The 13,358-nt window shown below is 40.3% G+C and overlaps 1 protein-coding gene across 1 annotated transcript; it reads left to right on the top strand.

The window, feature by feature from the left end:
* Positions 1-2,364: 2,364 nt before the first annotated feature.
* Positions 2,365-13,358, top strand: LOC139535381 (eukaryotic translation initiation factor 2 subunit 2-like). Its single transcript, XM_071334737.1, has 9 exons — positions 2,365-2,538; positions 4,870-5,050; positions 5,175-5,275; positions 11,080-11,212; positions 11,315-11,418; positions 12,032-12,180; positions 12,305-12,361; positions 12,496-12,581; positions 13,024-13,358. The coding sequence occupies exons 1-9, from the start codon at positions 2,521-2,523 to the stop codon at positions 13,197-13,199; spliced, it is 1,005 nt and encodes a 334-aa protein (XP_071190838.1). The 5' UTR covers positions 2,365-2,520; the 3' UTR covers positions 13,200-13,358.

Genomic DNA, 13,358 nt, shown 5'->3' with positions numbered 1-13,358 from the left:
GATATGTAATGTCCTGAAGTTCCACAATACAGACAGCTTTTAGAGCTCAGTCTGCGTAAAACGGTCCTCAGGGGATAATCTAGCCCTGCCCAGTTGCATGGGCGCTGGAGGAGGCGAGTTGACAGTCCTCTATGATTTCTGAGGAACTTGGGTGACATTGGATTCTCTCAGGAATGCAGGCGTCGCAGATTTCCGGGGTTCTTCGGAGGCAAGAGGAAAACCGTGGATGGGCGTGTGTGCCCGGGATCAGACCTCCTCTCCCTACTGCTTTCCCGTAGTCGCCCATCGATATTTATGGTCAAGGCTACGAGAGAGTCGACGCCCAAGGGAAACACCGGTCTCAACATCAACAGTGAAGAGTTGGCTCCGGGATGCCTTCGAGGCAGAGTTCCTCTGTCCAGTGTCTGTGTTATTTTGACCATCTTAATCTTTTCTTTTCATTGGCCAGTCTGAGATGTATTTTTCTTTGCAACTCTGCCGAGAAGGCCAGCATCCCGGAGTCGCCTCTTCACTGTTGACGTTGAGACTGGTGTTTTGCGGGTGCTATTTAATGAAGCTGCCAATTGAGGACTTGTGAGGTGTCTGTTTCTCAAACTAGACACTTTGATGTACTTGTCCTCTTGCTCAGTTGTGCACCAGCACCCCACTCCTCTTCTATTCTGGTTAAAGCCAGTCTGCGCTGTTCAGTGAAGGGAGTAGTACACAGCGTTGTATGAGATCTTCAGTTTCTTGGCAATTTCTCGCATGCAATAGCCTTCATTTCTCAGAACAAGAATAGACTGACGAGTTTCAGACGAAAGCTCTTTGTTTCTGGCCATTTTGAGCCTGTAATCAAACCCACAAATTCTGATGCTCCAGATACACAACTAGTCTAAAGAAGGCCAGTTTTATTGCTTCTTTAATCAGGGCAACAGTTTTCAGCTGTGCTAACATAATTGCAAAAGGGCTTTCTAATGATCAATTAGCCTTTTAAAATTATAAACTCGGATTAGCTAACACAACGTGCCATTGGAACACAGGAGTGATGGTTGCTGATAATGGGCCTCTGTACGCCTATGTAGATATTCCATAAAACATCTGCAGTTTCCAGCTACAATAGTCATTTACAACATGAACAATGTCTACACTGTATTTCTGATCAATTTTATGTTATTTTAATGGACAAAATGTTTTCCTTTTCTTTCAAAAACAAGGACATTTCTAAGTGACCTCTAACTTTTGAACGGTAGTGTATATACACAAACAAATGTCAAAATCTCACTCAGTTTTGTTTTGAATACATTCATATTCACATGTATTCATATACATACAGTATATATACAGTACGCAGATTGTTATCTGAAGCATTTTGACAATGCCTTCATACATGTTCTGTAAGAATGTTGAAAGATTCATCAAACATTTTCAACTGAATTCAATAAAGATAGTGGCTTACCAAAAAGTGGCTTACCAAATGAAATGGAGATACGTGAGAATTGCAACACTGCTTTTGTGAAAGATGTTGAGGAAACTGCAATGACTACTGCAAAGTCGAATAAACAACTGAGGACGGGTGGAAAAGGAAGTTTCACAGACTTACTTTAGAACTACAGTATGTGTCTGAGAATGTGTAGTCCCCCAGCTATTTTGAGCAAGATTAATGACTGAACAGGGCCATTGAGCAGCGCAATGATAAACACAGAAATCTTCTTGATGAGCATACATATATTACAACTGTTTTCTTTTAGATTCAGCCTTACACTTGATAATTTGACAAAAGGATTATAGATATTCTATAAGGCACAGCATTTGATGTTAAAACGGGGCATGAAAGACAATATATGACATCCCTACAGGGATGTACATTTTTTAAATAAAAATCCCCTTAGTCTCGGATTTGCACATTTTGTTTCCAGATATAATTATTGCTTTCAGTCTCCTGGTGCCCAAAATCAAGCAAGTGCACGAGGTCCCATGACGATATGCTTTGATGCTCTGTCAGACTATTAAGTGAATACAGGCCCAAAATAAGGACAACAATGTGGCACTTATGAGCAAAATATTGTTATTTTAAGACCTTGTATAGTCATTGTGGGAAAGTTTCAAATTAAATGTATTTGTTTTCATGGTTGACAACAGAATAAACTGGCTTTATATCATAATGGCAGATCGCTTTCAGTCTCCTGACGCCCAAAATCAAGCAAGACCACGAAGTCCCATGATGATGTGCTTTGTTCCTATGTGAGACTTTAATACATGTCCAAAATAAGAACATCAATGTTCCACCTTCCCGGATGTTGTTGACCTGAATGTTGAGTTGTGTACACTGGACTATAATAGGGTGCCGGAGCACAAAAAACTACATATCCCACTAGACCTTTCCCCTACACCTGGGCATGAAATAAATAACATTTGCGCATGCGCACACATTACTGCTCGGTAGCTGATGCAAGAAACCCGAAACTGACCAGTGGTTTGGGTGATTAAAACATATACTGCAACGGATTTTCATCGTTATCTGACACAACATAGTCTGTAAACATGTCGGGAGACGACGAGGTAACTAATCAAATTTTACCATTGTAAATCGTGTTTATGAGAAACATAATTATGGCCTACACACGTGTGAGAATGAGGCAGCTAGCTATGGTCTAACGTTAGCCACCCCATGTTATTGCTGGTTAGATAGCTGCTTCATCTCCTTAAAATTGTCAGTAAAACCCTAGATATGTACTGTAGCTAACCATTTGTCATTGTGCGAACGTGTCCGATTCAATTTAGATATTGTGCTGACTGTTTGGTGGTTGTCAATGCAGTACCTATTTAACGTTCGCTATCTAACGATAGTTTTTGATTGTGTGTTCTGTTAGGTTAGTGCTTCGTCCCTGGTAGCTACGTTGCCCAGCTAATTTGCTTTTTCCCGCAACGAGCCATTTTACAGATGTTTATGCGGAAGCTTCGCAGCCCGGCGTCCTTGATCAACCAAACCTAAACTAACGTTATTCGGTTTCGTCAAAATAACGTTTCCCGTCAACAGAGCCTGAGGCATATCCATTATCTCTAGGAACAATAGTTACGATTCGTTGGGTTGAATGAATGTGTCCTTTGATATCAGATAAGCGTTTGAAACACGTTTTTATCCAGGGTCTCCCATTTTTTTCCCGCCTGTGGGCTGCCATTGAGAGAGTAAACTACCATGTAAACTCCAACTTCTACAGGCGGAAAATAGGAGACCCTGGATAAATGTTTTAAACGCTTATTTGATAGCGAAGGCCACATTAGAGCCCTACCCATGCCCCCGACGTTAAGGCCCTATATCAGGCCCGATTTGATTCTGTCAAATTTAAGGCCCGGCCCTACCCGAAATCAGGAATAACTTCCTGCGTTAGTAAATCCATTAGCTGTTCTTTTCTTTTGGTCATTGCTCCCTGCACACAGCTCCCTCTGCTCATGGCAGCTATGAGTATCTTAAACAACGGCTTAGCTGGGGCTGCTCTGCGCAGTGAGTAGACATGAGAGAGCTGTTAGCTACTTTTCATCACTCTAAACTAAAGGAACATAATTTTTTTACATAAAAATCCCTCCTGACTTATATTTGGGCTCCCGAGTGGTGGTCTAAGGCACTGCATCTCAGTCCAAGAGGTGTCACTACAGTCCCTGGTTCGAATCCAGCCTGTATCACATCCGGCCGTGATTGGGAGTCCCATAGGGCTCCGCACAATTGGCCCAGTGTCGTCTTCATTGTGTTGCCATCATTTGTAAATAAGAATTTATTCTTTATTGACTTGCCTTGTTAAGTAAAAAAAAAAAAGTTGCCGCATTTCTGACACATGTTATGATCTTAGTCAGTTATGTTACTGCAGAGCATGAGCAAATGGCCCAGCTTCAAGATGTTAGTGATGCCCTGCCCATTCGCCCGTTCGATAAAATACGGAACGGTTCTGTATTTCACTGAAAGAATAAACGTTTTGTTTTCGAAATGATAGTTTCCGGATTTGACCATATTAATGACCAAAGGCTCGTATTTCTGTGTTTTTATTATAATTATGATTTGATATTTGATAGAGCAGTCTGACTGAGCGGTGGTAGGCAGCAGCAGGCTCGTGAGCATTAATTCAAACAGCACTTTACTGTGTTTGCCAGCAGCTCTTAGCAATGCTTGAGCACAGTGCTGTTTATGACTTCAAGCCTATCAACTCCCGAGATTAGGCTGGCAATACTAGTGCCTATAAGAACATCCATAGGTCAAAGGTATATGAATTACAAATGGTCTAGAGAGATAGTCGACACGTCATAATTCTTATAACTACAACCTAAAACTTCTTAACTGGGAATATTGAAAAGTCATGTTAAAAGGAACCACCGGCTTTCATATGTTCTGAGCAAGGAACTTAAATGTTAGCTTTTTTACATGGCACATATTGCACTTTTACTTTCTTCTCCAATACTGTTTTTGCATTATTTAAACCAAATTGAACATGTGTCATTGAGACTAAATAGATTTTATTGATGTATTATATTAGGTTAAAATAAGTGTTCATTGTTCATTCAGTATTGTTCAAATTGTCATTATTACAAATATATATATATAAAAAAATATTGGCCGATTTTAATCGGTATCGGCTTTTTTTAGTCCTCCAATAATCGGTATGGCAGTTGAAAAATCATAATCGTTAGACCTCTACATTCAACCCAACGAATGTTGTTCCTAGAGATATTGGGGTATGCCTCTGTTGACTGGAAACATTATTTTTGGCGTAACCAAATAGATTAGGTTTAGTAAACAATCGCTCGTTGCGGGACGAAGCAAGTTAGCTATATTTTCAAGATGAATGCTGACACCGTCATAGGGGTCAGCCATTCGTAACACGTTCCATTTGTGCTTTGCAGATGATATTTGATCCCAACATGTCCAAGAAGAAGAAAAAGAAGAAGAAGCCTTTCATGCTAGATGAAGAAGGAGGGGACGGTGCCAGTGAGGATGCTCCACAGCCAGAAGCAAAGGAGGTGGAGGTGGATGGAGGAGAGGACAGAGAGGTGGACTTTGACGAGGATGACGGAAGGAGGAAAGGTAAGGAAGTAGCAGGGCCCTCGGGTGCCTTAACATAAAATAAACTAAAAAAGGTGGATTTGCATGTGTCTGACTTCTAAGACCTTTTGTAAGTAAGACTTTTTGATCTTGGTATGTTTGCCAGAAATCTCTGACGACCTGGATGACTTAAACTTCTTCAACCAGAAGAAGAAGAAAAAGAAAAAGCCAAAGACATTTGACAATGATGTAGAGGAGGGAATAAAGGTACGTTTTGGGTTCAGTGCCCAGATAGCTGGCCAGTGGGCCTTAGCGTGTATGTTGACTTTATTTGAGCATGTTTTCATAAGTGTCTATTCAATTATGGAAATGTTTGGCTTATCTACAAAATGGATTCCTGTCAACCTTGTAGTTGGTGGATATGTCTCATAGATGGGGATAAGATGGATCCTTGCATTTGTAGCGGTTTTAATTATACACAGAGTGTACAAAACATTAGGATATAGACTGACATGGGGAGTCCAGGTAAAAGCCATGATCCTTTATTGATGTCACTTGTTATTAAGTCAATCCACTTCAATCAGTGTTGATGAAGGGGACGAGACTGGTAATAGAAGGGGAAGACGGGTATGGAAAGATTTTAAGCCTTGAGACAATTGAGACATGGAATGTATGCGTGTGCCATTAGAGGTGAATGGTCAAGACAAAATATAAGGAGCACCGGTTTGCGTCAAGAACTGAAACGCTGATGGGGTTTTCACACTCAGTTTCCCGTGTGTATCAAGAATGGTCCACCACTGGGCTTGGGCGTAAATAGCCAGGAGTGGTTTTTCAATACCGTTTTAAACTATTTCTTTTAAGTTTTTCAATACATATTTGTAGATGTTTTTTAAGTAAATACCTGCATGCAACTTGTGTAATGCATTAGGGGATGAAGCACATTGCGTTCTTATTTCACCTGTCACGTTATTTTACATTGTGGAGCTTACTTAGTTCCCCAGCACAGTTGAGCCAGTTACATGTTTGTTTGTCAATAAGACTGCGTATTGACAAAGGTGACTTTTTATATTGAAGCAAGTGTTTTTGCTTCAATAGAGTGATCAGGGAGGTGCAACTATAGTTTTCCTTCACAGAACGTACATCACTGCAACACATTTGCATAAAATATCTTTTTTTTCAACGCTATTTGGCTTATCTATGTTTACAAAACGCAGCAAGATATTTTAACTTTTTTCCTGTGTGAAAAACGTAGAATTACGCGTTAACACAACCCCTAGTTTAACTTGCTATCTAAGTGTCTGAATTAATAAGGTGACAGGGTATCATATTGTGTTAGCACTCTACTGTGTTTGAGAAGTCAAAGACCTTTGGAGTAGTTATCTGTACAGCTACCACTGCTATCTTGGGGCGGCAGGTCGACGAGTGGTTAGAGTGTTGGGCTAGTAAGCGAAAGGTTGCTAGATCAAGTCCCCGAGCTGACAAGGTAAAAATCGGTCGTTCTGCCCCTGAACAAGGCAGTTAACCCACTGTTCCTAGGCCGTCATTGTAAATAAGAATTTGTTCTTAAAACTTCTTATGGCTACAATCCCGTTAACGGGGTCGATATGACAACAGCCAGTGAAAGTGCAGGGCGCCAAATTCAAACATTCTCATAATTAAAATTCCTCAAACATACATGTATCTTATACCATTTTAAAGGTAATCTTGTTGTTAATCCCACCAAAGTGTCTGATTTCAAATAGGCTTTTCAGCGAAATCACCACAAACGATTGTTAGGTCACCACCAACTCAAAGAAAAATTCTGCCATTTTTCCAGCCAAAGAGAGGAGTCACAAAAAGCACAAATAGAGATAAAATTAATCACTAACCTTTGATCTTCATCAGATGACACTCATAGGACTTCATGTTACACAATACATATGTCTTGTTCGATTAAGTTCATATTTATATCCAAAAACCTCCGTTTACATTGGCGCCATGTTCAGAAATGCCTCCAAAATATCCGGAGAAATTGCAGAGAGCCACGTCAAATAACAGAAACTCATCATAAACTTTGATGAAAGATACATGTTTTACATAGAATTAAAGATACACTTGTTCTTAATGCAACCGCTGTGTCAGATTTCAAAAAGCTTTACGGCAAAACACAATATTCAATAATCTGAAAACAGCGTTCAGTCACAAAAGCAAGCCATACAGTTACCCGCCCAAATTGTGCAGTCAACAAAACTCAAAAAGCATTATAAATCTTCACTTACCTTTGCTGATCTTCATCGGAATGCACTCCCAGGACTCCCACTTCCACAAGAAATGTTTTGTTTTTTTCGGTAATGTCCATCATTTATGTCCAAATAGCTATTTTTGTAGCATGTTTGGTATACAAATCCAACGTCAGGGAAGCACGTTCACTAAAACCTGACGAAATGTCCAAAAGTTCCGTAACAGTCAGTAGAAACATGTCAAACGATGTATTGAATCAATCTTTAGAATGTTTTTAACATAAATCTTGAATAACGTTCCAACCGGAGAATTACATTGACTTCAGATGAGCGATGGAACAGAGCTCACTCATGTGAACACGCATGGTCAAAGAATGGTCACCTCATGGCAGACGTGACTAATTCTCCTCTCATTCGGCCCCCCTTCACAGTAGAGGCATCAGACAAGGTTCTACAGACTGTTGACATCTAGTGGAAGCCGTAGGAAGTGCAAACTCATCCATATCGTTGTGATTTTAATGGGAGCTTGGTTGAAAATGGACCAGCCTCAAATTCCAAACAGGAAGTGGAAATTCTTTCTCGGGTTTTTGCCCGCCATATGAGTTCTGTTATACTCACAGACATAATTCAAACAGTTTTAGAAACTTCAGAGTGTTTCTATCCAATACTACTAATACTATGCATATATTAGCAACTATGACTGAGGAGCAGGCCGTTTACTCTGGGCACCTTTCTTCCAAGCTACTCAATACTGCCCCTGCAGCCATAAATTAACTAACTCGCCTAGTTAAATAAAAAAAATCTCAATTTTCTTGCGTTTTCTCCCACCCCCCCCCCTCGTTCTGGCCCATCTGCTCCTCTTCTCCGAGCAGAGCAGGCAGGCCTGTTGCTCTAGCGACTCCAGACTCCACACAGACACAGATGGGGTTAGTTCTAAAAATATATTTGGTGTAGGTATATATGCTGTTGGAGAGCCAATACTGCATGCGTCAACTTTGTTCATATCTCGTTCACATTCACTTGTAAATGTCCAAATTTAACAAATGACATTAGGTAGTTCCTACATACATATGCATAACTTTATGAGCAGGATTGCCTGTCTTTGCAATTCGTTTATTTTCTTTAGCGTTAGCACTCGTTAGAATATTTAGCTTGCAGCCTCCATTTAAAATTCACTGTTTTGCATTTTGCTAATGGACACCCTTGTGGTTTTGTGTTTTTGGCACCCCCTTTTGAACTAAACTGGTAATACCGTATCCCGTGGTGAGGCTGTTCTGAGGGCAAAAGGGGGTGCTCCTCAATATTAGGAAGGTGTTCCTAAAGTTTTTGTATACTCTGTACAGTGAATGACTTTCTGTGTTGTGGCTTGACATGTTAAATTTCTCCTGCGACGGATTTCAGTCATAGGGTTTCTGGAGAGGTCGTTTTTGAGATCAGTGTAGATCCGCACTAAAATATCTCTGGGGGTTTGGACATGACAGCCTAATGCAGACCGAATCGGTTCTACAAAATATATTCTCAAATGTTATTTTCGCTGGTTACGCTGTGTGCACTGAACTGACATGCATGATTTTTGATCACACACCAGTGTTCAGATGAAGGGAATAGATTTTTTATAATGCGCACATCAGCAGCACTCAACTCACAGCGGTGTGTAGCCTACTGTAGCTTCTGGCAAAGTCATTCAAAGCCAGTACTTCTATCACTCAGGATGCATCTTTCCATTATTTTTGCCATGTAATGTTATTAAAACAAAATCAGACAACCCCATGGTAGAATAGTTTACCTATTTACATAGTTGGCTTGTGTGTTCTATGCCAGATAAATCTTTTTCTCAATGCATGTTGAAGATCTGAGAGCAGTAGGAGGGAAATATGTATTCTGACAAGCAGTCAATGCACAACAATTCTAATGCAATCGTGGGAAAAAATGTTTGAAAGCAGTTTTGGCCTTTGCAAAAATAAAAAAGAGGGCGATCCCTGTTTTACATTGCTACCACATTCATGTCTGTACTCATTCAATTGTGCGTGGAATCTTTTTTTACAAATGCAGTTTTACAACCAGAGTTCCAAGCATGGTTTAGGCACAGCTGAGCAACAGAGCTCTTAAAGGTGCAATGACATTTTTGTAATAGAGACATAAATGATTCAACCAAATTAAATATTTTTTTTATAAGACAATAATTATTCATACTAACAATCAGGATGTTGTCCAAAGGGGTAGATGGACAAACCCCATGCTTCAGTCTATGTACATTTTATAGCCACTATGCTTCATCAGTTGGGCTACAGGTGATAATGCTAATAGCACATCTGATAATATGCATCATGCATAGGCTATACAGTGCATTCCACATTTTGCTACATTACAGCCTTATTCTAAAATTGTTTTTTTATCCCCTCAATCTACACATAATACCCCATAATGACATAGCAAAAACATGTTTTTTTTGGCGAATGTATTCAAAATAAACAAATGTACGTACTGTGGCAAAAGTATGTGAACCCTTTAGAAATACCTGGATTTCTGCATAAATTGGTTATGAAATTTGATCTGATCTTCATCTAGGTCACAACAAGACAAACGGTCTGCTTAAACTAATAACGCGAACAATTATATTTTTTCATGTCTGTCCAGAGATGTCTGAGTCTTTAGGTGCCTTTTGGGGAACCCCAAGTGGGATGTCATGTGCCTTTTACTGAGGAGTGGCTTACTTCTGGCCACTCTACCATAAAGGCCATATTGGTGGGAGTGCTGTAGAAATGGTTGTCCTTCTGGAAGGTTCTCCCATCTCCACAGAGGAACTCTAGAGCTCTGTCAGTAACCATTGGGTTCTTGGTCACCTTCCTGACCATGGCCCTTCTCCCCCAATTGCTCAGATTGGCCGGGCGGCCAGCTCTAGGAGGAGTCCAAACTTCTTCCATTTAACAATGATGGAGGCCACTGTGTCCCTGGACTTTCAATGTTCCAAACTTTGTTTTTAGTACCCTTCCCCAGATCTGTGCCTCAACACAATCCTGTCTCGGAGGTCTACGGACAATTCCTTCAACCTCATGGCTTGTTTTTTGTTCTCTGACATGCACTGTCAACTGTGGGACCTTTTTATACACGGGTGTGTGCCTTTCCAAATCATGTCCAATCATTTGAATTTACCACAGGTGGACTCCAATCAAGTTGTAGAAACATCTCAAGGATGATCAATGAAAAAAGGATGCACCTTAGCTCAATTTTGAGTCTCATAGCAAAGGGTCTGAATGTAATTTAAGATATAATTTGCTAACATTTCTAAAAACCTGCTTTCACTTTGTCATTATGGGGCGTTCTGTGTAGATTGAGGAAATGGTTGTATTTAATCCATTTTAGAATAAGGCTGTACAGTAACAATGTGGACAAGTCATGGGGTTTGAATATTTTCTGAATACACTGAATGCATGGACCAGTATGTTAAAATAATAACACAATTTTCAAAAGTATGTTATTGGGCCCATTTCTGGAGGTGGAAATTATATTTTAGATTGTTTCAGCATAATTTTGTCATTCATTTTAGGGTAAATGTCCCTTTAAAAAGTCACCAGAACTGAGCTCAGTCCTATATAAAAATGTTTCTGGAAGGACCCCCTAAGCAAGGAGAATGGAGTTGGTCAAACTCTGTTTAATACATGTACAAAATGATCCTCTATCCCTGAAAGTACGATGGTCATGACTTTCTTTACATGAATGTGGGGGTTAACTTGGCCCCTTACAATCGATCTGAGATGGACTTGAGTTTCGGTCATGGGATTATTATTTAAAAAATTAACCCCTGCGTTTAGTATGTATCCATGACTTTATTCTATAACTGTCCATACACAGGAGCTGAAAATTGAGACCGAGCCCTCTGAAACCAACGGAGAGGGCGACTTGATGTTAGAACTAGGAAAAAAGAAAAGGAAGCCCAAGGCTGTGAATTTCGACATGGATGACGACGTGGAAATCAAAGATGACGGTGAGTGTACTGAATTCACAGGCTGGATAAATGTTGCAAGCCATAATACGTTAAATTAATGCAACCTGACATTTGGCCTTTCTCATACCTTGTGGTTTAAAGCCCAGGAAGACGACGAAGGAAAGAACACTGACGACATCACGTTCAGCAGCACACAGTTGGGCCCTACGTGGGCGGGCTCAGAGAGAGACTACACATATGACGAGGTACAATCTGAGTCTGTGGGTCAAGAGACTTCCCCTAAAGCTGTAATATGTAACTTTTTGGGCGACCTGACCAAATTAACATAGAAATGCGAGTTATAGATCTGTCACTCACTGAAAGCAAGTCTAAGAAGCTGTAGATCTGGTCTGTGTGTGCTAATTCTATGCTTACTGTTCTTAAGTGTAGTTTTTCAGGTCTAACTTTCGGTTTTGTACAACAGCTTCAAACAGTTGAAAATACATCTGGGTTATTGAAAATATATTTCACAGCGGTTTAGATGGTACAATTATTCTCTACACTGTTACATTACTTGTTTTGTGACATAAATCGAAATTTGGCAAACTATTAGAATTTTAGCAACCAGGAAATGGCGGCGTGATTTCTGCATATTGTAATAAAAAAATAGATTTTAGAGGAATATTACACCAGAGTATATTACACTAGGCATTTTCATCAGAGACTTAAGATGTACGACAAGATGTCAGGTCATCATGACCTTAAATAAAGAGATGTTTAGTCACATCTTCATTTGAAAATTATTGGTCTAATCTTATTGAAGCTAATGTCTTTCAGTTCATTCTACAATCCAGGCTGTTTCATCTCCCTCCCTTGTAGCTGCTGAATCGTGTCTTTCAAATCATGCGGGAGAAGAATCCTGACATGGTGGCTGGGGAGAAGCGGAAGTTTGTCATGAAGCCTCCCCAGGTGGTCCGAGTGGGCACCAAGAAGTCATCCTTCGTCAACTTCACCGACATCTGCAAACTGTGAGAATACCATGAGATGCGCTGTTGGTGTTTTTAGAGATGTTGAGGTTTAATGACTTAGTCTCCCTTGTTGAGTCACATTATTTTGCGTCATTAGTCCTCTTACTGTAATTTTTCTTGACAGGTTGCATCGGCAGCCAAAACATCTCCTGGCCTTCTTGTTGGCTGAGCTTGGAACAAGGTAAGATTTTGGTCAGCAAGTGAAGAAAAGCATTTATCTGCTATGTTTAAAAAAAATAAAAAAAGATTTTTTTTTGAACATGAATGTGTATGGAGGATATGAATTTATGGCTGAAACTATTTTTATTGCAACAGTGGCTCTATAGACGGAACTAATCAGCTCATCATCAAAGGAAGATTCCAGCAGAAACAGATAGAGAATGTCTTACGGAGATATATTAGTAAGTGCTCGTGTTGACAATTGTCCTACCTTTGTACGCATCTCTGAACTCGTGATTTTAATTCTGATTTCAGTTAATCAGTGCAAATGAGAGGTTGACGATAATCTACTGTACTTAACATTTTTTGTTTAAAATGATAGGGGTCCGACTTTGCAATTTGCTAGACCTGCTTGGTTGTGAGCTGTTCCTCTAGGATTTTTTGCAAAATATACAATTCTGTACATACTGTTCGAGGGTTTGCAAATTTGACCAATTACCGCGCTATTTCCACAACAGTTAAATCAGTGCAATATTATCGCATAAAACGGACTTATCACCGCAGTACAAAAAGCCGGTTAGCAATTTCAACCAATCAATCACCTGACCTTCACAGCATATGGTTAATTCAAACCAGATGCCAACACTTCCCAATCTCATCCAAGTTTTTCTATCCCCTTTTTAGAGGAGTATGTGACGTGCCATACATGTCGCTCCCCCGACACCATCCTCCAGAAGGACACACGACTCTACTTCCTACAGTGCGAGACCTGCCACTCCCGTTGTTCCGTCGCCAGCATCAAGGCAGGTTTCCAGGCAGTCACAGGCAAGAGGGCTCAGCTCCGCGCCAAAGCCAATTAAAACCACCACCGCTGCCCCCTCTCCCCCATCTGTGCTCTGTTTCTCTCTCAGAAGCGGAGTGGACAGGATGGGGCAGGCTGGACGCTTTTATGGACCGTCTGTGGATTTGTTACCTATTGTAAAGAAATGAATAAATCGTATACCATCTGGGTGATCAGA

This window comes from Salvelinus alpinus, chromosome 12, assembly GCF_045679555.1.
Source record: "Salvelinus alpinus chromosome 12, SLU_Salpinus.1, whole genome shotgun sequence".
Lineage (NCBI taxonomy): Eukaryota > Metazoa > Chordata > Actinopteri > Salmoniformes > Salmonidae > Salvelinus > Salvelinus alpinus.
The sequence above is the reverse complement of the archived record's forward strand: the minus strand, read 5'-3'. Positions and strand labels throughout refer to the sequence as shown.

What these genes read in the sequence shown, in the direction of transcription:
- LOC139535381 (XM_071334737.1), top strand. An exon ending in GAGACTACACATATGACGAG is followed by an intron (nt 11,419 to 12,031) that starts GTACAATCTGAG and finishes CCTCCCTTGTAG; the next exon opens with CTGCTGAATCGTGTCTTTCA. An exon ending in TTCACCGACATCTGCAAACT is followed by an intron (nt 12,181 to 12,304) that starts GTGAGAATACCA and finishes TTTTCTTGACAG; the next exon opens with GTTGCATCGGCAGCCAAAAC.